Source organism: Aythya ferina (genome assembly GCF_964211825.1).
Source record: "Aythya ferina genome assembly, chromosome: 19".
Classification (NCBI taxonomy): Eukaryota; Metazoa; Chordata; class Aves; order Anseriformes; family Anatidae; genus Aythya; species Aythya ferina.
The window spans coordinates 6,245,413-6,273,163 of record NC_140309.1 but is presented as its reverse complement, the minus strand read 5'-3'; the positions used below and the strand labels follow the sequence as shown (position 1 = coordinate 6,273,163).

Genomic DNA, 27,751 nt, shown 5'->3' with positions numbered 1-27,751 from the left:
TTTTGGAAGGAATGTGGTATTGAGATATGCTTGCAGTGATAAGAAAGCTTAAGAGGCGACCTTGTAAAATGCAGACAGCCAGAATCCTTACCGCAATTAGGCGGAAATCACTGTGTAGAAACATTACCACCTCAAAGAGTATAAAAGGTAAAAGAAATTTGATTTATAACAGGCCATGAAAGCCATGTGTAGGCTGTGAAGCACCAGATAGATTGTGAACCTGGATTACCCAGTCAATGGGGAAACAGGGGAACAGTCCCAGTTGTCAAGAGAAAAAAAAAAAGTATATGAACTGTGTTATGGAACTAGTAGGTGTGCTCCTGCTTGGGGGACGCCACCATTGCAATTGCAAATAAAAATGCTACTTTGCTGAGATCCTCGCCTGAGCCTATGCTATTGTCTACAGAGTGTTTCTGGCATTGAGGACATGGTTTAGTGGGTGACACGGGTGGTAGGGGGACAGCTGGACCATTTGATCTTGGTGGTCTTTTCCAACCACACTACCTATATGAGCGCTGATGGTGGCACACCGTGTAACTGGTGCCACCACTAACACCCCTTCTGGTGGCACTGGGGACACCACGGGTATGTGTTTGTGTGTGTGGGGAAGGGTCGCTGCCCAAGCCGCCATTTCGTGGGACCCTCACGGGGGGGCTCGGACCTCCCGGCCTCCAGGGGCCGCTGTGGGCGGACGGGAGGGGCCGGGCGCCATGGTGGCGGCGGGGAAGGAGGAAGAGGAGGTGGCGGCGGGGGTGGCGGCACCATGAACGCGCCTCCGGCCTTCGAGTCCTTCCTCCTCTTCGAGGGCGAGAAGAAGTGAGCAGGGACGGGGCTGGTGGGGACTGGGGGGGGTGGGTGGGGACGGGACGGGCTCCCCCTGAGGTAACGGCCCCGTCTGCCGTGCAGGATCACCATCAACAAGGACACGAAGGTGCCCAACGCCTGCCTCTTCACCATCAACAAGGAGGACCACACGCTGGGGAACATCATCAAGTCGTGAGCTGAGGCGGGGTTGGGGTCATTTGGGGGCGGGTTTCGTTTTTTTATTACAATTTACTTCAGAATAGGCATGTTGTGATATCTTAGGTGAAGACAAGGCAGCTCTGGTGTTAATATTTTCGTGATATTCACCGAGCCCTGTTTTAAAATGTAGTATCAAACCCCGTACAAATGAGCAAGCAGCCTGCTCAGCTGTTCATACTGCCCTGTTTGAAAGTGTGCCATCAAAGCCTATGGAAAAGTGTTTTTTTATTTTCTTTCTTAAATAGAAAACGTTTGTATGTGTGCTACGTGCTTGTTCACTGCTGATTTCCCCTTACAGGCAGTTACTGAAAGACCCTCAGGTGTTATTTGCAGGGTACAAGGTCCCACACCCACTGGAGCACAAAATCATCATCCGCGTCCAAACCACTCCTGATTACAGCCCCCAGGAAGCTTTCACCAACGCCATCACGGATCTGATCAGCGAGCTGTCCCTCCTGGAGGAGAGATTCAGGGTACGTCTGTTTCTTTTTAACTGTAACCCACTTACACACTTTAACCAAAGGGAGCGTTGGTGTTTGATAGAGTTGCTACTGGTTTGTGGCAATAAATTTGTCCAAGCCATGCTGGGTCTGGCTATTCAGACAGCTCCTTTCAGGGCATGGTGAGAGCTGGCAGCTCCTGAGGGTTATTTACGTGCCCTGCAAGAGTTAAACGGGTGCACTTTAACAGTTCTGTAGCTGGCTCACAGTCTTACTAGGGTAGAAAAAAAATTGCTAATGTTCTGTGGTTTTCTTTTTTTTATCACTTTCATTTTCTTGACCACTTATAATCATGATCAACTGTACAATCTGTGATTTTTGTGTCTTTATCTGCCTGAAAGGTATTCAGACAAAAGCAAGGGGGATGACTGTGAATAGGGTACTAGCTTGCATAGGTGTAATGTTTTTGGATGTGTTGGTAAATGGTAAAAGCACCAGCAGCCCTTTTACAAATATGTTTTGATTTTAAGTTTTATTTGCTTGGATGGCATTGAGATTTCCACAGATGTTTCAGCCTGTTGTTTTGCAGTTGTTTTTGTGTTTGATAGAAGACTGATGGTATCAATGTTTAAACTAGCTTCCTTAGCTCAGTGACAGTTCTTGTCTTAGTGTGTGGTTCTGTTTGTGTATTTTACAGGTTGCCATCAAAGACAAACAGGAAGGAATTGAGTGAAATTATCACATTTAGAGTGGACTGAACTTCTGATGAAGAACAATGTGTCTGTTCGTTGAGTGCTTTATTTAAACCTCATTCATGGCAAGTGTTCCCCTGCTTGCCCCACTTATTTTTAATTTTTCACAGCTGCAGAGATATTTTGAGGGGGTTTTGTACCTGACAGGCAGTTTGCCAAGAGGATGAAAGTGTTTGATTTGATGGATAATTCATTAAAATGATTTCTGTTTTTCTAATTGGAGCCTTAATGCAACTATTTATACTAGACTCTTGGTGACTTTGACTGTACTTGCAGAATGATGAGTTGCTGAGTGACTGCAGTAGATATCTTCTTGTCCTTTTTAAGAAGTCTACGCACTGCCAACAGATCTGCATTTTGTTTTATTAAGTGTCATTTCTATAAAACAAATGCACAAATTGTGAAAACTTACAGTAAAAGAAACTGGATGTTTACAATGACTCAATGGGTTTAACAAACTCTTACCTTTTTTTGTTTTGCATGTAATAGCTGGTCTAGAAAACTTCATGATTACATGGGTAACAGTCACTAATACTGCACTATTTCAAAGCACGGGAATGAAATTCAGGTACAAGGAACTATGACTTCTTCCAAATTGCTGTTATGTTCACACTAGTTAGAGCAACAAGGTAAGTGAAAGTAGGGTCTGTTATCACATTGTTTATGAGGATTTCACTCAGATGGTCCCCGTTTGATTGGAGCTCTGGCCACTTGAGAATCTATGAGGAGAACAGAGTTTGTGTAGAAAAGGAAGGGTATTGTCTCTGCAACCCGGATGATACTGATGATGGTGTGGAACAGAGTGCTCTCGTGTCCCTGCCAACGTGGGGGAGCTGAATAAAAGGGTTCTTCCACTTCCACAGGGTGCACCTTTATGCTAGTCCTCCCAAACGACCAGGGTTTAATAAAGAAGGACTTAAAATCAGAATGGAAGAGCTGAAAGCAGCTCCCTTTCACTCCTGGAGGAACTGACTTTTGATTTGAGCAGTACGTTTGCAAAGTTTATAGAGCACCACGTCACATCGCACTGCCATACTGTTACAGCTCAAGACCATGCTTGACTCACAGCCTCTGTGGCTGTTTGTGCTACAGTCCGTTCAGTTATATCTGTGAGGGAACAGCATTGAACCAAAACACGGTTGTTTTCAGAGGCCAGGGAGCAAAAGGGGAGGGGGCAAGAACAAATGCAAGGAGCTTGCCCTTTACCTGTGTGCAGTTTTACTGGGGAGCAGCTGCTGCGCTTACCCTCCCCTCAGCCAGGCAGGGAGAAACAGCAGCTGCCTGCCAGTTAACAGGGTGCAGGAACAGCCCGTGGTGTTGGGCTGTACGTGTTAACCACCAACTTTTATTTCCAGAGAGGCCTTTTGCTAGGAGAAGCTGTCAAGCTGCAGAACACGGGCATGAACAGACTTGCTTTACAGCTCGTAACTGTCACAATTGTTTGTGTGAGCTTTGAGGTGGCCTTGGTCACGCTCTGGAGGTTACCTAACATTCGCAACTAATTGAAAGCAGGGAAAATACCAGGCCTGTTTTGGTGTAAAGGTGCTCAAGAAACTCAAGGGCTGCCCCTGGGAGGAAGGGAGGCACAGCTCAGTCGCAGCGGGTAAACGAGACCTACCTGTGTGGGAGGGATTCTTTTGTCTGAACGCTTTGCCTTTGCAGAGCTCCAAGCTGTGGTGTAGTTTGAGAGGTTGTATATCCACACGCTTCCTTTCTCATCGCCACAGAACACGTGCTCTTTTGCTGTGAGACCAAAAGAAGAAGCTGGAAAACTAGAGTGGAGCTGAGAGTCCCCTCTGCTGTAAGGTGGGGCTTTACAGACTGGTGTAGCGTGGAGGATGACACTTCAGCAAAATTCTGCCTGGCACAAACTAACTAAAATCCCTAGCTCTGGAGAAAAATTCCATTTATTAAGACAGAACTCTCCTATTGTAGTAGAGAAAAGCCGGTAATAAGTGATTTCTTCTGATTTTAGTTAGTATTTTTAGGTTTGAAAAGTGGGGCTCAGTTTCTTTACTCCTTGTTGGTCCTAAGCTGCGCTATGACATGTTGCATCACGTCAGGGCAGAGCACCTCTACCTTTAACAACCAGGGAACAGTCTCCTATTTATATGCAACTGGTGCCTGCCTTTTAGCTGCAGTGCTGCATATTACAAGCTCTTGTCATGCAAAGGCAGCAGGCCAGGGAGGAGGCATTTATGACTGTTAAAAAGTAAATCGTGACCAGTGTGGCTGCCCCTGCTGAAGTGACTGGCACGGCCTCGCCGCTTGTGCTGAGGGAGGGTGCTGCCTACCTGGGCAGGTGCTGAGCGTGAGATAGGACAAGTCTGTCGTGGACCACTCCAGCTCAGCCAGAATAACCGCCGACACCGTCCGCTGGCATCCTTTCCCCTTCGTGTCAAAAGACCGACTCCAGCTCCACAAGTATATGCACCCCGGTTTGGAGCTCTTGGAAGCTAGGGAAGGAAGATGGCAGGCTGTCAGCTGCTGGGGAGTGCAGAGCTTCAGGACAGCTGGGGAAGGGGACGCATCCAGAAGGTGGCTTTTAAGACACAGGACCCGACAGCAGCAGCAACCATTTTCAATTCCTTTGCCTTATTTCTAGATAATTTGAGGCTTCAGAGGGAGTCTGAACCATACCTACCACATGGTTCCCAAACTGTGGAACAAGCACAGGCTATTCAGAAAGACCCACTCCGTGCTTTTAGGAGCCTCTGAGATGTAGGAACCCCAAACCCTCTGCAAAGAACTGCTGCTTCCACCAGCCCGTAAACACAACGGGGCTCTCTTCCCTTCCGCTTCAGTGCTGCTAAGCAAAGTTTCCTCTCTGATGAGTCTGTCTTTTTTCCATCTCTGCTCAGACACGACCTTGCACCCCCCAACCATATTTTATGGAAAGAGGCAACGCCGTTCAGCATAGCCCTCAAGACTCTACAAAGTGTTAGCTACGCTCCCGTCACCCCCTCTGCTTCCTCATTCCCCACTGAGGCACCTGATTTTTTTTTTTTTTTTTTTTGTGGATCTGGCGATTGTGCTTACACTCACCTACAACGTCATCATTCAGAAAAGCCAAACCATCAACCCTGTGAGATGTCGTCATTTCCCCCTCCTCATCGGGAAACTGGAATGTGACTTCGAAAGGCCTGCGGGAGGAAAGGTGAAGTGATTCAGGTCGTGAAAGGGTGCTTAGATACAGACCCCAAGAGATAGAAATCTGTTAGTTTCTCGCCTGATAGAGCTGATGAATTCCCACCTGAACCTATGTTTTTGGCTACCTGGGCTTCTTAATGTAGCAGGAGCCTGTTTGCTTAAGGGACTGCTATTTTCATAGAATCAAAGAATATCCCGAGTTGGAAGGGACCCGTAAGGATCATCAAGTCCAACTCCTGGAGTGTTTTGCTTCCTTTACATTTGGTAGGACACGCTGCTTTCCTTGCTCAGACCTCCTCAGCTGGAAATAAAGCTAGGACTACCTCTTCTTGTTATGGAAAGCAAACACATGCCCCTAAACTGTGGGTTCTCACCTGTTTTTCTGTTCCTTTTCCAGTTTTATATTCCAGGTAAAGCAGCCTTCTTCACAGCCAGCCAGCAGGTACTGCTCTGGGCAGGTGGGGACCAGGGCAATCCGTAACGGTACAGAGAAAGATTCCAGCACCAGCAGCTGGCTAAAAAGAGAACAAACAGTTAAGTGGTGCTGCAGAGTGATAGGTACAGGCTCCTGGACTGGCCACATCTGTTTTTTGAACCTTTACCTTGCTTTGAAATTGTAGTCACAGTCTGGAATCCCAATATCCCAGAGTGCAATTCGCTTGTCATAGGATGCAGCTGTGGGACACAGAAGAGAAGCAGGTAGTGACACCGCTGCTCATCTGGCTCTTCTGGTGCTAGCTGGCAATTCTACCTGTGTCACAGACTGTAACGCTCTACGCCTGGGGCATCAGAGAGCTCATTAAAGCACAGCAGCAGTCAGAGAAGCTCCTGGCTGAACACCACTTCACAGACATCGTTAAACATGCACATTCAGTAATTCTTATCCTGTGCTCTAAGAGGAGCAGATTAAAGGGAAGTTTGGTTCCTGGTGTCCGTTACTAAGTTGTGGCTTCACAAGGTCATTAATTAGTGCGCATTTAAGGTCACATTTCTGGTCATGGGTTCTGGTGGAACCGAAAAGGTGAGCTCCAGTCCCTACTCTCAGGCAGATTCCACTGTATTCCATGTATTTCTGTGTATTTGCATCCACAGCAGCTCCCATTAGGACAGTTAGGGACTGTAAAATAGAAAGGCTTTTACTGCCTTTGTCACCAAGCTGATATACTTGCAATAGCAACAAGGCTAGTCAAGTACTCAGAGTAATTGGGATCCTGAGCACGTGGCATCACTCAAGCAGGTTAGTGTCCAGCCCCCAAAGAGGGATACAAAATTCTCAGGTTATTACAATACATTTTTTTCTGCAATAAAATAAGCCTTGCTGTCTACACCTGAGCAGCACCACCAAGGCAGTCAGCCCTTCACAACTAAGCATTATATGGATGTGGTAGCAACCTCCTGATCCTTTCAGGGTTCTGCTTTTTGCACTCTTGAGCTTACTCTCAAAAAGTATCCATTACAGCTGCCCATGCTTTAAAGGAATTTCACTTTTTAATGGCTCATGGAGCAGTCTAACCGGTCCAGGATGTGAGCAATTGTAGGCAAGAAAACCAATGTACTACGGGGTGCAGGTGTGGTCTGAATGACTCCGTAACAGCTTACTTTACAACCCCAACAATGCAGCTGCAACCTGTAATATGATGGTTCACTTCCCACCACTCCTTAAGCCTCTGCGGGAACTACTGTGGCAAAGCTTACTTCCACCTCAGGACCTGGATAGAAATTTCTGATAAGGCACAGAACTCAAAAGACTTTCATTTATTCAAAAGCAATTAGCTGTGCAGCTTTGATCACTGGAAAAAAATGAAACCTAACAGGCTGTTACATGCTGCATTGCCCCTGTTGCCATGCTTGATGGGAGAGAGCCCTGCTAGCTGACCATTTGCTGCCTGGCCCCCAGCACGCCACTCAGGCTATCATTCTTCTTACTCGTCCCTGCGGAACGGATCCGCTCCTGGGATTGTTTGTGGTTACTGCGTGGCAGCCAGCCGGAGAGCTGGCATACCAGGGAGCTACCGAGCGAGAAACAGGAGCTGCTGCACCTCAGCTGAAGAGCCAGACTGTGGCTGAAACAACTCCTAACTTCTCTAGAGTAGTGCCACACGAGACTGACAGGACTGTGTGTACCATCTGCCCATACTTTGTGTGTGTGTGTGTGTGGTCCCTGTATTCACCTACCCGCACCTGCCTCCACTGGGGACAATTCCCCTTGCTCAGGAAGCCCAGCCGTTTCTAGATCGGGTACTAAAGCTAAAGAGATTCTGAACTAGAGACTTACTGAAGAGGTGAGTTTCTTGTGTTGGGCTGAAGCAGACAGTAGCAATGGGCTTTTTATGAGCCTTTATTTCTCCGTAGCAGAAGTCAGCCGCCACGTGGATCAGTTTGACAATCCCTCTCCTCCCCGCAGCTGCCAAGATATTGTGAGATTTCTTCCGACTGTCGCTGATTACCATTGGGAGAGTCGTCCACGCAACGCTGAAAAACTCCTAGGACAGAAAGAAACCAGGAAGAGCATGAAAGAGAGCAGTTGGCAGGATGGCTCTTAGCTCTGAGTAACTGTCACAGAGCAATCCAGGCGAAACTACATGGCTATTCAAGCCCGAATATTGTATCTCAAAAAACCTTCAGAAGAACACAATTTTTTGAAACAGGATGTTCGTTACTCCATGTTGTCAGGCTTTCTTAGCAGCCTGGATACACACCCACCTTTGTGAAGAAAAGAGGCAGAATAATATTTTAAATTAACACAAATAAAATAAAATAAAAAAGGCTAAAAGGACAAGCAAGAAATATTCACTATCTATCTTGAGCATTTTAAGACCTGTCCAAACTAATGCTTGTAACTCTCTTTCAGAATTGTTTACAACATATACATGTATATACCTATGCAATTACAATGCATTACGCTATTCCCATCTAATTCTACTGTTCCTATTTGCAACATACCTCTGTAGCCACCTTATATTTTTTCAGCACCACCCCTGTTTCACAGTCAATCAGACAGACAGATTCCCCTCCACATGTCGCCACAGTTCTGGAGGAGCTCACAATTGGATCTGAAAGATGAAAAGAGTAGGTGAGGAGTCCCCAGGTTCACGGATAACACATGAAGACTGCAGTTTATCACTGCCTGGTGCTCTCCCAGACTCCTGTTTTCAAAGTCAAAGAAGAAGTGTGTGCACAAGTCTCATCCTGACATCGGAGACTACAGCTTGAAGAAGCTGGGGTCTAACGCATGGAGTCCGCTGGGATTCCAGAGCCAGGTGGTTCTGGAAATCCTGCAAACCTCTTTAAGAGCTCACCTTTCCTGGCTCCACAGTCTAGCAATGGCTCGAAGACACAGGACCAGAGCTGCGTTTTAAAATCCTCACGGCTGTTGCCTTTACTGTGACACTGGAGAAAATGCAATGGCTCTGCACTGACATCCTCCTACAATAAACCATCCACATTTAGACAATTCATTCCCCTGACAGTGGTTTGTCTGAACGGCATGCCTGTGATTGTCTCGGCAGAACCCTCTACTGAACACAGTAATTCCAGTTAAACCAAAGTATTTTCAGCCCTTCTGTGCTACAGAGAACAGGAGAGACTAAGGTGCCACCAGTGCTCAAGACTCCCAAAACAGCAAGGAGAAAAGATGTGCCCATCAGACCCCAGCATTGACCTTCATATTCTGCTGCAGAGAAATGTGAAAAACCCTTTAGATCCCCACTGGTTTGAGCTGAGAGGGAAACACCTTCCCCCATGCAGCCATCAGTTTGACCTGAGAGCAAGTCATGACAGTCCCATTTCTAAGAACAGGCTTTCAGTGCACCACCTCAGAGCGCTGGTCCATCCATCCCTTGCAGGGAATTCACTGTCTTCGGGGGGAGGGGCCTTCCCTGACACCTCTGAGAGATTTAAAACAAACAAAACAAAACAAAACTATAACTCACAATATATCTGGCCAGTCATGAGCTCCGAGATCTGTCGAGCTCTGCTGAAATCTGAATGTGGCTCTTCCCACTACACCAAGAGGCTGAAAGCCTGGCCCGAGAAGGCTGGTGAACATACCTTGCCCTTGGAGTTCTTTACTGGGGTCAAGTTAACAACCCCGTTCTCCTGTTCCTGGCTTTTCTGTTCTCCTGTCAGCTGGCTGGATCTTCTGTTGCTTTGCCCCTTGGGAAACTGCTCTCCATTCTTTTGTGTCCCTTCAGCTTCCTGATCAGGGGTTGCCTCTTTGGCTGGCTGGTTCGATGCTCTCGCTTTGTCAGGAGCTGGGTCATCCTGCACTTCACTGGACTTTTTGGGATTAAGTACAGCCTCCTTCTCAGTATTTGCCTGGGACTTGGACCTCTTTTTTCTAGAGCCTGATTTGGAGCGATTTCTTTTCCTCTTCCTGGGCGTTACCACGACCTGTAAGGCATGTTGTCAGTTTCTGCAGAAGATTTCTACCTTCCCCGAGACATGCAGGTTATAAGTAAGAGAGATTTTTTATTCAAACGCCAGTACCCTCCCACAGTCACAGAATCACAGAATGACAGAATTTCTAGGTTGGAAGAGACCTCAAGATCATCGAGTCCAACTTCTGACCTAACACTAACAGTCCCCACTAAACCATATCCCTAAGCTCTACATCTAAACGTCTTTTGAAGACTTCCAGGGATGGTGACTCCACCACTTCCCTGGGCAGCCTGTTCCAATGCCTCACAACCCTTTCAGTGAAGAAGTTCTTCCTAACATCTAACCTAAAACTCCCCTGGCGCAACTTAAGCCCATTCCCCCTCATCCTGTCACCAGGCACGTGGGAGAACAGGCCAACCCCCACCTCGCTACAGCCTCCCTTGAGGTACCTATAGAGAGCGATAAGGTCGCCCCTGAGCCTCCTCTTCTCCAGGCTGAACAAACCCAGCTCCCTCAGCCGCTCCTCGTAGGACTTGTTCTCCAGGCCCCTCACCAGCTTTGTCGCCCTTCTCTGCACCTGCTCAAGCACCTCTATGTCCTCCATGTCACAGACTAGGTTCTAAGAATCAAGAAAGCCCGGAGCCGCGGAGTTCCTAGAGGCTAACAGTCTGATTTTCAACTTGCTTCCCTTGCCCCAGTTACTTGCGATTTTCATACGACGTGGAAAAACAAATCTGGCCCATGGACTAGTCTGAAGTCATTTCAAACAGGGCAAGCACCATCACAATCCAGCCGTATATCAGCCCAGTTCTCTCATTAAATATCTCCCTTCCCGAAAGGATGGGTGGGGGGGGTAGGTCTACATTCATGAAATGTTTTGGGTCTCCTATGAATGGAGAAGCTCTCTCCTCTTGGATAGCAACCCAACCTTCTCATTGCTGGGAAAGCTTCGGTCTGGCCATAAAAAATAAGCCTCAGATTACAGACTGGAGCCTGGGACTGCCCCTCCAGTTACCACAGCACCATCCATGTAAGCTGACAAGTGCTACTTAGTTTGTTAAAAAAAAAAAAAAAAAAAAAAAAAAAAAAGGAATTGTTAATGTAAATGGAAAATCACTTACCTTACTTACATCCTCCGCATCTTCCTTGGGGCTTTCTGTACTTTCTTCCTCATCTTCATCCATCTTTTCCTCTGTTTCAGTATCCGTGTTTAACTCCAGACCCAGTGAGTAAGACAAAAACTCTTCTGCAATCATTTTCACCTTAGAAGCAAATAAGTTGATATGTACAAAAAAAGACAAAAAGCAGCAGCAGTCAAACTGTGACGCGTAATGACAAGAGCTGGTTTGCTGGATTTTTAGTATCTGCTTCCACTATTCTATGTGAATTTCAGAAGCGATGGGGTAGCTGCCAGCTGCCAGCCAGGCAGGTCGAGTCCTCTACAGACAGATCTGGGAGAGCAGGGAGGTTCCTCACTCTGCCTCTCCACAGCGTGCTTCAGTCTGATCTCACAGGGTGGTCATTCAGAGGCTGGAGTGCAGACATACTCAGCCCACAGCCCTTCAGCAGCCAGATAGAGTTACCACCACGTAGAGAGAGGGACAAAAGCAAAGGGTGAGGCTGTTCCTTCAGGAAAGCACATGCAGTCACAAAGGAACCCAGTGAAGTCACGACCACACCGGAACACGGAGTGATTCCAGTGACTCCTGGAGACAACCACCACCCTGTAGTGCATCAGGCAGGGTAAAACAAACAAAATCAGCCTGCTGGACTAGACTTTTCACCTCCACATATGACAACAGTGGTGGCTTGCATTGCTGGCTAGAGTTATGCTATGTGATCCAAGAACTTCACTTTGTCTTGCATTTCTAGGGTATGTGTGTGAGAAAACAACAGCCCAGCAACAACACAAGACAAAGCAGGGATGGAAGCCATACAATTAAATCTAATGTTATAAACTGAATGGTATCTTTCTCTGCCGGGAGTACCTACACTTCTGTCATTAACTTTTCTCCTTTCACGCACCTTCCATCAAGACTAACGGCTGCCATTAGAGTGATTTGCTGTTTGCAAATAATTAAGTACTAAGGATGCTGCAGTCTTGTCAATTAGTAAAAATATCATCACTGCTCATGAATAAAAAAACAATGTTTAATGACTGTCATTGCATCTCGGTGCACACTCGGTGTCAGTGCTCCTCTAAGTGCCTAACAAACCAGAAAAGAAAAGCAGAAAAAGTGGTATCGCGCCTCTGGAAAAAGTCCCCTGAACTCAAACCCACACAGCATTTTAACCAAATCTGTTCAGAATATAGAGTCTTTGCCTGAAAAACAGGATGGTGAGTGAAATGCAACTTACCCGCCAGCGGGTGAATTCACTGAGTGAGCTGGGTCCGTATACTACATTAGTTTGTACTGACTTGAGGAACTTCTTCTTGATGGACTTCACTTGCTCAGCTGTATACTTCTCAGGAAGCTGGTCACGGAAGAATTTTTCCCAGTGAGCGGTAACCTAGGCAGAAAGACTGGGTTTGTTCAACAAAATACTACAGGAAACCAGAGCAGAAAAGCAAAACAGTACTTGTGTAAACACGTAAGAAGTTACCAACCCTGAGGCTCTGCTAGCTATGTGTTGGTACTGCTTCAATTTGATCGGTGTTCAAACCACAACTTCAGCTAGCAGGAAATACAGTCCCTCTGATCCAAGGTCGTGTGGCTAAGAAGATACTGTCAATGTGAACCAACGCCTGATTTCATGCCCCTAGCTCCACAGCAAGTGGTCTGAAGAAGTCTCACACTGTGCTCCACTGACAGGGAGTACCTGGCAGGTAGCTATTTATAACAGGCAGAGGACAACGGGGACTTTTCCTGTAGTTCATGAGCACGGCTGGTACACACGCCATCGCCACTCACAGATAAAGATATTTAGATTTCACAAAAAGCAGCCTATGCTTATACACAGCAGCAGGAACTGGACAGCCAGGTGCAATTCAGTACCATCAGGAAAAGCTATCTGGGGCACAGCTACCAGCACAAAATGAACAGCATGGGGGAGCATTTGGTGTCTCATTACTAACCATTCCAACAGCCAAACATGCCCAGTTGCCTGGAGGATGAGGGGCTGAGCAGCCCTCCCCAAGACCTTTTGAAGTGTAAGGTATTACACAGATGACACTTAGCACAGTGAGCCTGCACAGACTTCAGTATTTGATCTCTCCACCACTGCTACACAGAAGGAATTAACAAGATCAGCTAACTAGAATACAGATAGTAAGAGCTGGACTGCACAAAACAAAAAACAAACAACCAAACCAAACCAAACCAAACAAAAAACAAACACCTTTTTCAATAAAACAATATGTGTGCTCCAGATCACAACATGCTTTGCAGGGAGAATCTGTCAAGAGCTGTGCACTACTGTGCATGTAAGTGAAAGTACAGCTCCAGACACGGAGAGTGGAAAATGAAAGGACAAATCCTTGTTCCTGGTGCATGCTGGAAAACTCAGGATTATCCTCAGCCTGTCTCTCAGCTCCCCAGTCCTGGGGCCAGGACAGTAACATCAGGTAGACGGAGAGGTACATGCAGCTGTTACATCAGCCCCAGGTTTCTCCCTTTTTCTGAATAGCAACTGGGTGACCTAGAAAACCGGTGGCTCATATACAGACCGTGTCAGTCCTGCTCCTGTGTAACACTCCTGACAAATCCTCTTTGCTACACAAGAATTCTCTGGTTGTCAGTTCCTGCTGGTTTGGCAGCCCTGGTACACCAAGAGTCAGCATGGCAGTGCTATGGAAACCCAGAACGAGGCCTCACACTGATTGAAGCTGAAGGCAGAAGTTGCCAACACAGAACAAGCAGAGCAAATGCAAGCAGTGATCAGAAAAAGTAGCAATGAGGTTTTTACAACACAGCCCATACTGTGGCACAGTGTTTAGGTACTTCTCAGGTGTTCACAGATGCAGAAAACACCACACATCTTACCTTGCTGGTGAGCTTACGACTATTGACACGCCTCACATGATTAGCCAGTTTGGTTATATCCTTGCCGTTCAGTAGCCGAAGATTTTGCAAAAGAAACATCACTTTATAATCATCGTTGAGCTAGAAGGAGAAGACATTAGAGTCACAAAAACCATACACGTGCTACTTGCTTCAGTTTTATGTCCACTGCTCTTTATTAAAATACAGCCAAGAAGTAGCAGAATGTATTTACTCAGGAAAGGACATTTCATAAAATCTTCTCAGCATTTCTGACACAAATACCAACTTTTACTTGTAAATTCTACTGGAAATCGGGATCTTCAGCAAGAGAGACAAAAATCCTGCCTCGCCTTCTGCAGTACCGGGCATCCAACACAAGGTGGTGGTGGTGAAACTAGGCTCTGTCCTGAATGCAAGGCAGGGAGTTCTGTTCACAGCCTCTAACTCTGAACATCTAATTCAGAGGAAGGCCCTGCCTGAAGTAAATACCAGCAGCATTCCTTCGGATCAGGGGAGTTTTAGGTCAGAGCAGTCTCCCAGCCCTGTTCACCATCCAGCTGCACGTATACTTCTGCCAGCGTGCAACAGCAAACAAGCACCTGGGGACACCAGAGGTGGCTGATGCCGGTTTAAAGCACATGGAAAATTGCAGCTTCAGATGCCTAAACTGAGAATGAGGAGATTCAAGATTTTTAACCTCTGAATAGTTTTGGATAAATCACTTCTGCAGACTGGGAAATCGTGGCATAAAATGATTAAGGGGAGCAGAAGAACTAATTACTTTCTAAGATGTCCTCACTTGCTGCCTAAGAATAATATATAAGAACTCGGCATAATTGCCATTTATTGTCCCCTCTATTTAATAGCTTGTACAAATGGGAGGTAACTCACTGTCAAGTACACATTGTTCTCATAAGTGAGCTCCTCAAGCAGAGGGAACTGTTTCAGAGCAGTTACATCTTCCAGCTGGTTGTTGTTGCAGTTTAGGACACGCAGATCAGGCAGGGTTAGACTGTTGGGAAATTTGTCCAATAAATTATCGGAGAGATCTAGTTTCTGCAGATGCCTCAGACGGGAAAACAAACGCGGGTCTAAGTCTCCAGTCTTCAACTGCAGCTTGGACAGGCTGAAAGAAAAAAGAGAAAGTGAACTACCTGCATTTCACTGGAAAAACAAGGCCGTACCTTGCAGCACCCCTCAGCCTAGCACAGCTCACCAGGTAAATCTGACCGAATCTGCTTTTTCTTGACTGAAGCACTCTGGCCTGCAGGCATGCCTATATGGAAAAGATGCTGTGTCTGAGCTAACAGACACGATCAGAGTCTGCTAAAGTATTTGTGGTACAATCAACCTGCGATTCAGATAAATTTTCTATGGGTAACAGAGCTGGTTATCAGCAGTGAATTACCAAAAATGTTCTCGTTCATAGAAAAATTACTAAGTCTCTAACAATTTTGGTATTTTATTCCTTTGCAATGTAAATTCAACAAAACAAGCTGTGACAATACAAGGTACTTTTTCACTAGGCCATCAGTCTACATTCTCCATAAAATGCTCTAGATTCATTATTTCCCTCCTTTGCAGAATTCACAGTGTCACAACCAGTGTAAGCACTGCAAGACTGCAGGGCTCCCAAAAAGACTGTTCCTGTACTCCCCTCCCTTCATGTTGACACTTGCACTCTCACATCTATACAGCAAATCAGATTGGTTTGCTAATCTGGCTTAAAACTTCTCTGCTTTACAAGTACGCTCGGAGCATGCAGAGAGTAGGTTCCCAAATCATTTAGGTGGTTTTCAAGAACAAAATTAATCAAAAAAGTGATTTTTCCATTTCTTCTGCAGCACGTTTTGCTCCAAATAATTCCACTGGCAAGTATGCAAATCAACCTAAAAAATCACAATGCTGCAACCAAAATTAAAGCATTTTGTGCTTGGATATGGAAGTGATACAGTATTTGTGAAGGGGGAAAAATATCCCTTCTCTGTGAGAAGCAGAAAACTGTGTATTATAAGGAGGATCATTTAGATCTGATTAGACCATTGAGCTGAACTCCAAAGGGAACTTCCAGCACTGACTGCCATGGTCTCTTGAGAACGCAAGCCTGGGTTCCTTTAACAAACAGAATATCCATCTATAATGATTAGTTTAAAAAAAAAAAAAAAAAAAAGGCCTTCTACATATATACAAAATGTTAATAAAACAGGTAAATAAATTCAGAAAGCAAGACCACTGAGATGCCATCTCAGAAACCTAACTAGTCAGTCAAAGTATATGAGAAAGGCTGAACAGAATTCAGCTGGCTGCAAAGCTGAGTGTGAGTACTGTGTCACTGTGATTTCAAGCAGAACATCACTTGGGATTTCAACAGTCTGGGAGAAACTCAGCACAGAGTTCCCCAAGTGGACTTTCTGAAATATTACCCTTCAAAATCATGGTACAAAGCTGTATGGAAAAAACTACCTGTAGAAGTTCACGACTTCAAACACCTGACCATCACTTTGTTACCCAGATTACTGGGACCTACAGTCTTTGGATATCCTGTTGAGTTTCTCTCTGAAAACAAATAATTCATGACAAGACAAAACCAAAGAAGTAACTTTAAAGACTACATACGAAACCCAAAACTCCTACATCAGCCACAAAAACAACGCAGGTGCCAGCCAGATGTTGGCTAGTGGAGTCACTCGGAGTGACCAGTTTGCAAATAGGGAAATTCCACCGTATTAAACATTTGGAAATACATTTATTATGTTCAATGAACTCTATTAATGATCTGAGCAACAAAACTGTTTTAGAGGTTTCTAAGTGTATCAGAGTTTACTCTCCCTTTCTGCCATGATTGAGGTACTGATACAATCAGATGTAGAACAGATAAAAAGTGACGGAGGAAAGGAAAATAATGCCAAAACGTTAAGAAAATCGTCTAGATCCACACCAGAAGTGATTCTCCTATTTACAATGAGCAATTGCTACAAAGGACAGAAGTGTTTTGAGAACAGGGAGGGAGCTTCTTAGGATTAGGAAAGCAGAATCCAGCCCTGAGCAGTTTTACAGAAAGAATGTGGCATAGATAAAATCTGTATGGTGAAGAGAGGTGGTAATTGCTGCAGTTCCACCAGTGCTCACTGGTCCTGCACTGAGAATGCCATCTCTAAGTCTGTACTTTGAATTGGCCTCTCCTATTTCAGCAAAAACGCTTGAAAAAGGATCGCCCATGCTGAATTCATCTGGAATTTTCCTGTCTGCACTTACTTTAGTGTCTCGATCTTTCGTAGTCTTGTAGATCTTGGAACCGCTCTTTCCAAAAGAAGTTCTGTAGTAATTTTTGACATGTTTATCTTCACCCCTCAGCTGCAATCACTACACAGCTGTAGGATCTCTTCTTGTAGCCTTCCTGGTTAAAAAAAAAACAACAGGATGAGGCCAAGTCCTTTGCAACTGATTCCAAAAGGGAGAAAAAAACGTTATGAGGTTAGCCGCTGCTTCTGAAGTAGCCTTTTTTTCACAGTTGACAGGGAAATACCAGGAAGAGTTATACATCTGGGCACGTACTCCCACCAAGCTGACCCAACCCATCTCCAAAACATTGGTGCTACCTCCCTTGGCTATTAAAGTGAAAGGCTTGCTGTAAATGAAAACTGCCTGCAGCATGACAGCACTCGGGATTAGGGACACTCACCCAGTGTGTACCTCTCCTGTGCAACCAGGCTCTGGTCCAAGAACTCCCACATGCTTTCAAACAAACAGCAACAGTCAGAATAAATACACCTGTCGTGGGTTTCTTCCTCTGAAGGCCTTGACACAGAGCACTCGCTGGCCTGACCAGGTGGACCGACTCTTGGCTGACAACCTCTGGATCCCCTACAACTTTGGTAAACTGGATTCGTTACCAGAAATGTAAATACCCACCGCCCAGTAACCTTGTTTCTTCACTAAGGAAATAGAAACAGCAGCATTCTGTACCTTGTTGGTTATAACCAGACGTTTTTATGCATCGTTGCAGATATATTCCATCCTACGTGTGCACACACACAGATAGAGATATTGAGAACAGTAAGAGTGACAAGGCCAAAGCAACTTCATAAAATTACTCGTTGATGGTTTACCACTCTTTCTGACACAGATTTCAAGAGAGGGAAATAAAGAGAAAAGAGCTCCAAGGCAGGCTCTCTACTGTCGTTTTGTGTTAGCCTCAATGCTGCCTAAATGCCAATCTGGGAAATCGGGAGGGACACGTAAGCAGTCCTGAGGCTTGATGTTACTACTGTAATGTGCCTACAATGCCTGGACCATCACGGGTGATGCTCTGTTAATACCTGTAAGTAAGGAAAATCCTTTATATATGGAATATTACATGGTTTTATACGGGGAAAAAAGAAAACCGAGCCTCAAAAAAGCGTTTGAACAGCGGCTGCTCAAGGGCTCAATCCTTCAAGCAACAGAGCTGTCAGTGAAAGCCAAACCTGTTCCTGCTGACCCAAGAAACCCCACTAAGCTCGAATACCTGTAAGAAAACCTCGACACCAACGACTGCGGGTGTCCTGGTCACCCTGTGCTTGGCTATGCACCGTGCCCAGATCCGCTGCCCGTGTCACCACGGGGGAGCCGCAGGGCACACGGCGACGCGCTGCCAGGCCCTTCGTCCCCACGGCTGCACCTCGCCGAGCCCACGGCACTGTGGCAGCACCAATTTGGGCCGAAGGAATGATGTGGGGAACAAAACGAGATCAGCTTCGGCTCTGCAGCCGGGTGGGTGCTGGGGGGGACGAGGCACCCCGGCTGCGAGCGGTGACCCTGGCATCGCCACCACCGCCGTGCAGCGGCCTCGCCAGCGCCATGTCGTGCTCCGGGGCCACGATGCCGGCTGCTGGGGGGGCACCGCCGGCGGCCACCCCCGGGGACGGGCACGGGGGACACCGGGGGGTGCCCGCAGGGTGCCTCTGCCCCCGAGACTCCATCCACAGGCGGCCTGAGGTGACCCCAACGGGCACCGCCCGGGGCCGGGCCGCCGGCTGGGAGCTCGGGGGAAGCCGGGGCGATGCCGGGCGGAGGAGGGCGCCTCGCGGTGTCCCCTCGCCGCCCCGCTGGCCCCGAGCTCGGTCGCCGTGAGGGCCGGCACCGGCACCGGGCTCGGCCTGAGGCGCCCCGGCGGGGCGTGCGATGGGCAGCGGGACTACAACTCCCAGCATCCCCCGCGGCGCCTCCCGGCTTTGGAGCGCTGCACGGTGCCGCGGGGCCTGCTGGGAAACCGAGTCCGCTCCCCCCCCCCCATCACCACGCTCTCCAGCAGCTCACCGGGCCGGCAGCGCGGCCTGCACCGAGCCCTCCCTCCCCACCGCCGCCGCCTCAGCCCCGGCCCCGGCTCCCCGCCGCCCCCCTTCACCTGCAGCCGGGCGGAGGAGGAGGAGGAGAGCAGAGCAGGAGGGCGGCGAGGGGCCGGATCCTGAGGCGCGGGCGGCGATGATGATGGCGGGGATGGAGGAGGAGGAGGAGGAGGAGGAGGAAGCAGCAGGCGGTGGCGGTGGTGGCGGTGAGGGGCCGGGCTGCGGCTGCAAGGGGATCCGCTCCTGCCTGCTCTGCGAGGGGCCCGCTCAGGCCGCTCCGCCCCCGCAGGTACCGGGGAGGGGGCGGCGGGGCGGGGCCGGCGGCGGGGCGGAGCGGGGGGGACCGGGGAGGGGGTAATTGGGGGGGTAGGGGGGGTAATAGGGGCAGTGAGGGGGTAATAGGGCCGGGGGGGGCCTGCCCTGATCCCCCCGGGCCGCCCCCCGCAAGGCCCGGCCCCGGCACCCCCCTCCCGGGACAGGCCCCGGTGGAGCTGTGGCTGAAAAGAAAATAAAATAAAGAAGAAAAGAAATTAAAGAAGAAAAGAAAATAACGAAGAAAAGGCAGGGCTGGGGGTTGCTCGGGCTCCGGGCAGCTTTCCTCAGTCAGGGGTCAGAGGGGTGAGCAGCCCCGTCCCGCAGCACAGGGCTGAGAGGAAAGGGGGCTGCGATCTCCCTGTGCGCCTGGCACCGGGGATCCTCTGTGCCTCCCCGTCTGTGCGGGATAAAGACAGTACCAGGACAGAAAACCCTGCTCGAAGCTGCTTGTAATGCTGGAGCTGTTAGCACACCCAGCCCCGGGAGGAGTTGTTCCCAAAAAGCAGCTGTGAAATCCCTCCTGCCTTGTGCAGGCAGGTCCCAGACGCAGCAGCGCGGTTCCAGGGTAAATAGGGTGAATACCTCATCTTGATAAGTTTCCCTCTCCACTCCTTTTTTCATCTCCATTGTTATTTCCACAGGGAGAAGATAATTTCACTTACTGTCCAGCAACAGGTTTAGCGAAAGGAAATGAGCACTCAGAATTTGCTGGCTGGGCATTTCCATTTCCAGGGGTGTTCTTGACAGAGGAGTTCGTTACCGAAGAAGAAGAAGCGGAGATGGTTGAACTGATGGACCGAGATGAATGGAAGCCATCACAGTCCGGCCGAAAGAAACAGGTTTGACTTTAGAAGCATATTTCATTTTCCAGAGAGATCTAAGAATTAAGCTGTTTTCATTCAAAACCCAAATCATTTACGTGTTGCATTAAAAGCTCTTCTTCAGAAGCTTCTTCTGAAATCAATTGCAAGAATTACTTATGATTAAAATCAGCTTCTTGCAGAAGTATAGGATAGTTACAATTGGTACTCCATGTTGCATGTTCAGGCATAGTTTTTTATTTTTATTTATTTTTTTTTTTTTTTGCTTTAGAGGTGAGAAATCTAATTCCATAGATTAGTATAGCTTCACTGAGTCACTTCGCAAATTGGTGACCAGGTCACCAGGTTAGATGATGTGGTGGTTACCCCCATACGATGATATCATTGATGTACTGCAGGTGTTCAGGAGCATTCCCCTGTTCCAGTGTCTGGATCAGTCCATGGCAAACGGTAGGGCTGTGTTTCCACCCCTGGGGCAGTCGATTCCAGGTGGACTGAATGCCCCTCCAAGTGAAAGCAGACTGTGGCCTGCATGCTGCTGCCAGAGGGACAGAGAAAATGCATTAGCAATATCGATTGTGGCGTACTACTTGGCTGCCTTCGACTCTAGTTCCTACTGGAGTTCCAGCATGTCTGGCACTGCAGCACTCAGTGATAGTGTGACTTCATTCAGGCCCTGATAGTCCACTGTTAGCCTCTACTTGCCATTAGACTTTCGCACTGGCCATATGGGACTATTGAAAGGTGAATGAGTCTTGCTGATCACTCCTTGGCTCTCCAGATGATGAACTAACTCATGGATGGTGATCAGGGAGTCTCGGTTGGTGTGATATTGCTGCCGGTACACAGTTGTAGTCGCAATTGGCACTTGCTGTACTTCAATCCTCAGCAATCCTACAGCAGAAGGGTTTTCTGAAAGACCAGGCAGGGTAGACAGCTGCTTAATCTTCTCTGTGCTCAGGGCAGCTATGCCAAAAGCCCACTGCTACCCTTTTGGATCCTTGAAGTACCCTTTCTTGAAGCAGTCTATGCCAAGGATGCATGGAGCCTCTGGGCCAGTCACGATGGGGTGCTTTTGCCACTCATTCCCAGTTAGACTCATTTCAGCTTCCAATACAGCTAGCTCTTGGGATCCCCCTGTCACTCCAGAGATAGAGATGAGTTCTGCCCCTTGGTGGCCTGATGGCATTAGGGTACACTGTGTGCCTGTGTCCACTACAGCTTTATATTTCTGCGGTTCTGGTGTGCCAGGCCATCAAATCCACACAGTCCAGTAAATCCAGTTGTGTCCTTCCTCTACCTGGCCAGAGGCAGGGCCCCACTGGTCCTGGTTGGAGCACCTGTCAATTAATTCTTCCAAATGTGAAGCAGAGGTCTCTTTGTCAGGGTCAGGAGTAATACTAGCCCTTCTACTGCCTCTGGGGGACTGCCCAACAGAAGCTGGGGCAGCAATCCTCCTAGATCCCTTTTCTTGCTGCTGTATCTTCCTGCAGCTCATGTACCTGAGCAGCTAGGGCAGAGGTCCTACTTCCACTTCCTCGTATCTTCCCTGTGGTCATGTAAATAAAACCACAAGGTGCCCTGCAGTGTGCGTCCCGGATTCTCCCTTGCTGGAGTCGGAGAATGCTGGCACTTGATGGCTGAAAGATTCTTCCATCTAGGTGAGGGGGAAGCTGTGTGTTCTTCTAACCATTGGGACAGTCTCTCCATGGCTGAAATGCAGGCCCGTACTGGGGCAGAGAGATTTTCTTCATATTTATGAAGCTGGTTGGACTCGATATCCACAGCTGGCCCCATCCCCTCCTCCCAATCCATTGCTGCCAGTGTGCTGGCATGCAACGAGGGTGCAGCCCATACAAATTTCCACCACATGGATGCTGTGCACTGGACTTCATCAGGGTCTTTAGGTGTCTGGGCATTGTTCAAATCACCATAAATTATCTCCAGCACAGCTAATACCCACAGGTGCTGCAGACCTTTATCCGTAGTGGCCCACTTGCCTACTTGGTATACAGTATCTTCCTTGTGGGGATACCTTTCTTTCACAGCTGCCAGGAGTCACCTCCAGAGGCTGAGAACCTGTGCCTCTCTCCCAATTACTCTATCAGTGAGCCTTTCTTCAGAGAGGGATCCCAGCTGCTTGGCTTCATTGCCGTCTAGCTGTTGGCTCTTGGCCCCAGTGTCCCAGCATCGAAGCAGCCAGGTGAGGATGTGCTCACCTGGATGACGACTGAAATCCTTTCATATTTCTCACAACTCACTCAAGGATTGAGTAGTTTCTGATTCATTTATGATTTCGGTTTCTCCCTGATGTTGCCGTGATGACACTGCTTTAGAGCTGCCTGCCTTTTCCTCTTCCCCCTCCTCCTTAGGAGGAGCTTCTTCCCTTACTAAATGACCTGATTTCCATTTCCACTGTTTTGTCTTGAGTATCGGGGCGACTGATCCCAAAGATGTTCGGTCCTCTGGGGTGGTCACAGTGTGTGTTATCTCATCATCGAATTCAGGAACTTCCCCATCCCCTTGAGGGTGCTGGGCAGCGTTAATTCGCATGTGATAGGTGTAAGCCAGACCCCAGCAGAGTGCAGCAAGCTGGTGGAGTTCTCTGGTATTGCCAGGGTCAGGGCATACGTCTTTCAAACATTCTACCAGTTTTCTTGGATTTTGCACTTGTTCAGGGGTGAAGTTAAGAATCATCAGAAGAGAAAACCGTGACAGGCACCTGCCCAAATCCCCACACACACCTTGCCACCCACAACTACTTTGTCTTGGGCAGGTCCTTGGATGATATTCTTAATAAATTGTTTGACCTTAGGGAGGAAGACAAATACTAGAAGTAGTAATAGGAGGATAACATCTGACCAAGGGTATCCAAAATACTCAAAGGCTGCTGCGATTAGCCCACAGGGAGAGAAGAAGAAGGCACCACCCCCCATATTATTCACAGATTGACTGCTAGGGGAGAAAAACGAGATAGTGTAATTCTTAATATTTCCAAAAAGATAATCTCCAGGAGACAAGAATGATAACAATGCTGGGCCTGAGTACCAGACAAAACTGAAGGCAGGCATGTTACAGCACAGCATGATAAAGAAACCAAACACAGACTTCAACACGTTCTCTGATCAGATGTAGAGGAAGAAAGAGAACAGAGAACGGACTACATACAACATAGACACAGAAAAATATTAATAGAAAATCGAACATTGTGACTAGCAGTAGGTTAGTTGTAAATACTTTAATCAATTCTACTGTTATCTCAACCCTCAGGCCCCACATTGGGCGCCAAAAAAGACTGTATTGGTCTTACTCAGGTGGGTAGCCGGGAGAGAAAGAAACAAAAGAAACAATAAGGCCACGTGGAAGCACAGAGAGAAGGAAAAAAAAATATTCTCTACTTCCCATCAACGAGCGATGTTCGGCCACGTCCTGGGAAGCAGGGCCTGAAAACACATAGTGGTTGTTCAGGAGGAACAGCTCCCTGCCCCACAAGAGCCCCCCTTTTATTGCTGAGTGTGGCATCAGGTGTTACGGAATATCCCTTTGGTTGGTTTAGGCCAGCTGCCCCAGCAACGTCCCCTCCCCATCCCTTGCCCACCCCCAGCCTGCTGGCTCCTGGGGGCTTGGAAGGGGTCCTGATGCTGTGCCAGCACTATGCAGCAAGAGACACAACACTGGGGTGATACCAGAGCTGTTCCAGCACTGTGTGGGCTGCAGGGAAAGGTGACTCCATCCCAGACAGACCCAACACAGATGAGAACAAAACTCAAAAGACGTGACTGTGAGCCTGTAGGGATCACAGCCTCTCCAAAAAGACTTGTCTCAGATGTTCCCTTCCCTTAACATCGGCTTTTCCCCTCTTCTTTTCCAACAGGATTATGGACCCAAAGTGAACTTCAAGAAACAGAGGTTGAAAGCTGGTGGCTTTACAGGTTTGCCAAGTTTTAGTAAAAAGATTGTGACACAAATGAAGGCTTGCTCTGTACTAGGTGGTTTCCTACCTGTTGAACAATGTAATCTGGACTACAGGCCAGAAAGAGGTTCTGCCATCGACCCACATTTTGATGACTGGTGGCTTTGGGGAGAGCGTCTGGTTAGCTTAAACTTGCTCTCAAACACCGTGCTCTCCATGTCGTGTGATTCAGAGGACAGCATCCAATTATTTCCCACTTTCAGTAAAGAAAACGGGGAATTAAGTCCCCCTGGATCTCTTACAGAGACGTCAGCCTGCAAAAGTTCAAACAAACAGGGGACCGACTACGTTTTATCCCCAAGGCTTGTTCCCAGCAAAGAGGTGACCGTTGCCATTCACTTACCCAGAAGGTCCCTGGTGGTGCTGCACGGTGACGCACGTTACAGGTGGAAGCACGCGATTTACCGCAAGCATATAGAGCGCCGGCGGGTCTGCATCACGTTCAGGGAGCTGTCTGCAGAGTTCAGCACTGGAGGAAGGCACGAGGAGCTGGGTAAAGAACTGCTAGAAATAGCGCTTTCGTTTCAAGGAACACCAGTGTGATCAGCAAGGGGAGGCTAGAATTGCGTCTTGTTAGGAAATTTGGGTTGAAAAATAAAGTACAGTATTTTTACAACTTGATTTATTTCTGAGGTGTGCATAAGGAACCAGGTCTGTACTGAGATGAGCTCGATCAAATAGCAGTTTAACACAAACAAGGCGGTGCAGGGAAGGGTTGGGCCATTTATTTCTGTGAAGGCTGTCCTGAGCAATGGTAGCTCTTAGACAAAATGCATGCACCGCATCACCCAGCATTTAGTTAGCTGTATCCCTATGGCACAGGCATCTTCTCACCCACTCCAGATAGTTCCTTTAGAGATCACCTCTCCGGGGGGGCAGGTAAGCAAGCATCTCTCCACAGACAGTACAACACACTGAGAACTAATTAAAGTAATTATCCTTTGCTGAAGATTCATCCCCTAACGGTGAGGATAAATCACAAATACTGTATGTGACCTATATCTTCTGGGAGCAGAGTGCTGCGTTTGCAGAGGGCCAATGCTGACTCTTCTGCAGAGACAGCTTGGACAGAGTTCAGACCAGAGGCTTGCACAGACTGTGTTATTTTCTGATCATTTGTCATCTCTGAACCCTGCTGTCAGCTCTCAGTAGCAGGAGTCAGATTTTGAGAATAAGCTGGGCAACAGACTGCAACACCAGCAGCTATCATTTTTTTTCTTGGCACCTCCAGCAGTCAGATTTGAATCATACCTTCTACCTAAGATTCAAGCAGTCATTTGTAGCAGAAGCTGATTTGGGGCCATCTGTCTGTTCAGAACAAACTTCTGTCCTCTTGAAAATGAAGCTGTGCTGTGGAAGAAGCGTGATCCTTTAACAAACGCTGTTGTGTCATCAAAACCATTCAGCACAGTCACACCTACAGCAACAAAATGACACTTTGCAATGCTGTCTGGTTTTGTCCAGTAAGAAAAAGAGGAACAGGTTTATTACATGGGATTTCAGCGTTCCTGTACAGACATATCCTGTCTTAGAAGTACTTCCTTGGCACAAGGCACAGGTTCTTAATGTACCAGCAGTGCATTCACACTGTAGACTCTGCCCTCTGCCGCAGGCACTGCAGAGAAGGCAGCTCTTCAGCCCAATAGAACTGGTTTACTAGAATTCAGTTTGGTGAATCAGGATGTTATGAACAGTTACCTCTATGCTGCTTCACCGCTGCCATGTCTCAGTTTAGCCCAGTATTTAAACAGTTGTGGACAGGGCTACAGAATAATCGCAGGAGGGCTCAGTGAGCGCCACTCCCGTGGGCTGCCCTAAACCACAAACCTCCGTCCAGACCTGCTGACGGCGTCACCGAGGCTCTCCAGCAGCAGTTCCAGCATGCCCTCTCTGACAGAAGGCCGTCACTGCAAGGAGACAGTCGTGCAACAGGCAGCCAAGCTCCACCAGAAGAAATCCATCTCAAAATCACGGTTCCTAACATTTTTAGGGCAGGCTGGTGCGATCGGTCCTTTGCTGCCTGCACCCATGGGCTCCACAGCGTGCTCCTGCCTGGAGCCGTGGTGTCCCAGCCCCGGGGCATTGCTGTCAGCGGGTCAGAGGACATTCAGCCAAGCAGGAGGACACGGCTGGCAGCCTGCTGGACCTCGGCACAAAGCCACAAGGAAACCCAGAGCAGCCTTTTGTAGGAAGAATGAGCTCTGAGACTGCATCCTGCCATCACCCTCCTGCCTTTCAGTGCCGAGCCTCCGCATCAATCTGCTCGTGTGGCAAAACGTGGCAATCAACTATTTCCATTAATGTTTGGCTCTTATTTCCAACGCTCGCTTTCACATTTCTGTTGTGCTCCCAGCCTGTTAAAATACTGTGTCTACACATACCTGCTGTTTCATTCTGCCAGCACTGAAAGCAGATGATAGCTTCTGATGAATCAGTGTGCCACAATGAAAAGATAAACAACATTAGTTCATTTTGTGCTCTGCATTTGTCAGCCGAGTTTTTCTGCCTCGTTCAAACTGTACAGAAAGCTGCCTTTCTTGCTAGAAAATTCCAGCTCTGCCTACCCGATATGTTAAGTTTAAAACCTGCACATAATTATCTTCTGAGCCAAAAACCGAGGGCTTTGTCTAGATGGTTTCTGAAGCCCAACACTTAATGTAGTCTCTCCTCAGTCATTGCTATGTCTATCTTTTGACATTTTTCACCCGTTAAATTGTCTCTTGGGCATCAGCTCAGAGAGATCATAAAGCAATTACAATCTCACTGACTTTGTATTACTAAAACTTTATGCACATTCTCTCCTGAAAAAGCCAGACCTACAGCCTTGTAGAACATTAACGATTGATTTGGATTATCCAATACCACAAAAGTCTGAGAAGAGTATGAAGAGGTTGTAATCTTCATTAATCATCTGTTAAAAATAGTTTTGTCCACTGTGCTACTGTCATTAACATAAGACAAACTCCAACAGTCTTCATGTTCTAGGAACTGCCATCACAGCTGTTTATCTTCTTAACCAAGATTAGCACTTGTAAAATGCATACCAGGAACCAGGCCCTCATTAAAAACAAGTGCATCAGTTTTATATCTACTTACGTGTTTTAAAAGGAGATCGGTAAAATCTGTGCAAGCTTTGAAAAAAAGAAAAGCACAGATTAACCCAAAGAGGATGCTGGAGGACTTCAGCTGTCTTTCGAATAAAAAATCAGTCTGAAATCAACAAGTAGCATAAAACTTAGCACGTTTATCCAGTTTCACTCACAAACGGTAACCGAGACACATGCGTCGTTCTATATTAAATATTGCTCATGCAGAGATAAAACAAGGATAGGCCATCAGAAAGGCAGAGGTTTGCTCTTTCCTGGCACTTCACTGAGTCAACAGCGCGCTCATCGTGGTCGAGGCAAGCTCCAAATCACATGCACGAGCGCTCATGGAAACTTTTCTAAATTCAGCCAGTAAATTATTACTGGGGCCATTTTCTGGTCTCTTCTGCACCACTTTCAAATACCCTGTGAGCAGACAGTCAGAAGGTAAGCACGCTGACCCACTTGTGCTGGGATGCGGATTTCAGGTTGCAGCTCGGG

The 27,751-nt window shown here is 47.6% G+C and overlaps 3 protein-coding genes across 4 annotated transcripts; 2 read left to right on the top strand and 1 right to left on the bottom strand.

Moving 5' to 3' along the window:
• Positions 1-687: 687 nt before the first annotated feature.
• POLR2J (RNA polymerase II subunit J) lies at positions 688-2,655 on the top strand. The gene is made up of 4 exons (XM_084493033.1): positions 688-816; positions 907-996; positions 1,322-1,496; positions 2,161-2,655. Exons 1-4 carry the CDS (start codon positions 764-766, stop codon positions 2,194-2,196), a joined length of 354 nt encoding a protein of 117 aa, XP_084349159.1. The 5' UTR covers positions 688-763; the 3' UTR covers positions 2,197-2,655.
• Positions 2,555-19,304, bottom strand: LRWD1 (leucine rich repeats and WD repeat domain containing 1). Of its 2 annotated transcripts, none has more exons than XM_084493010.1 (16): positions 19,115-19,304; positions 16,984-17,125; positions 14,620-14,854; positions 13,729-13,848; positions 12,104-12,256; positions 10,867-11,007; positions 9,416-9,757; positions 8,665-8,791; positions 8,309-8,418; positions 7,641-7,848; positions 5,968-6,040; positions 5,740-5,880; positions 5,261-5,358; positions 4,510-4,671; positions 3,834-3,958; positions 2,555-2,934 (listed from the first exon to the last, which is right to left on the bottom strand). In XM_084493010.1, exons 2-16 carry the CDS (start codon positions 17,061-17,063, stop codon positions 2,794-2,796), a joined length of 2,256 nt encoding a protein of 751 aa, XP_084349136.1. In that variant the 5' UTR covers positions 17,064-17,125; positions 19,115-19,304; the 3' UTR covers positions 2,555-2,793. The 2 variants fall into 2 exon arrangements, with proteins under 2 accessions (XP_084349136.1, XP_084349137.1); XM_084493011.1 differs by lacking the exon at positions 19,115-19,304 and adding an exon at positions 17,411-18,349.
• ALKBH4 (alkB homolog 4, lysine demethylase) lies at positions 19,192-24,785 on the top strand (the record flags this gene model as incomplete). The annotated part of the gene is made up of 3 exons (XM_084493025.1): positions 19,192-19,344; positions 20,012-20,209; positions 24,066-24,785. The coding sequence occupies 3 exons, from the start codon at positions 19,192-19,194 to the stop codon at positions 24,705-24,707; spliced, it is 993 nt and encodes a 330-aa protein (XP_084349151.1). The 3' UTR covers positions 24,708-24,785.
• Between the last annotated feature and the right edge of the window lie 2,966 nt (positions 24,786-27,751).

Coding starts and splice junctions, on each gene's coding strand:
- POLR2J (XM_084493033.1), top strand. CDS start 764: ATGAACGCGCCTCCGGCCTTCGAGTCCTTCCTCCTCTTCGAGGGCGAG. Junction 997..1,321: donor CTGGGGAACATCATCAAGTC/GTGAGCTGAGGC, acceptor TTCCCCTTACAG/GCAGTTACTGAAAGACCCTC. Junction 1,497..2,160: donor TCCTGGAGGAGAGATTCAGG/GTACGTCTGTTT, acceptor TGTATTTTACAG/GTTGCCATCAAAGACAAACA.
- LRWD1 (XM_084493010.1), bottom strand. CDS start 17,063: ATGTCAAAAATTACTACAGAACTTCTTTTGGAAAGAGCGGTTCCAAGA. Junction 8,419..8,664: donor AGACTGTGGAGCCAGGAAAG/GTGAGCTCTTAA, acceptor TTCATCTTTCAG/ATCCAATTGTGAGCTCCTCC. Junction 2,935..3,833: donor AAAGAATCCCTCCCACACAG/GTAGGTCTCGTT, acceptor TTCTCCTCATAG/ATTCTCAAGTGGCCAGAGCT.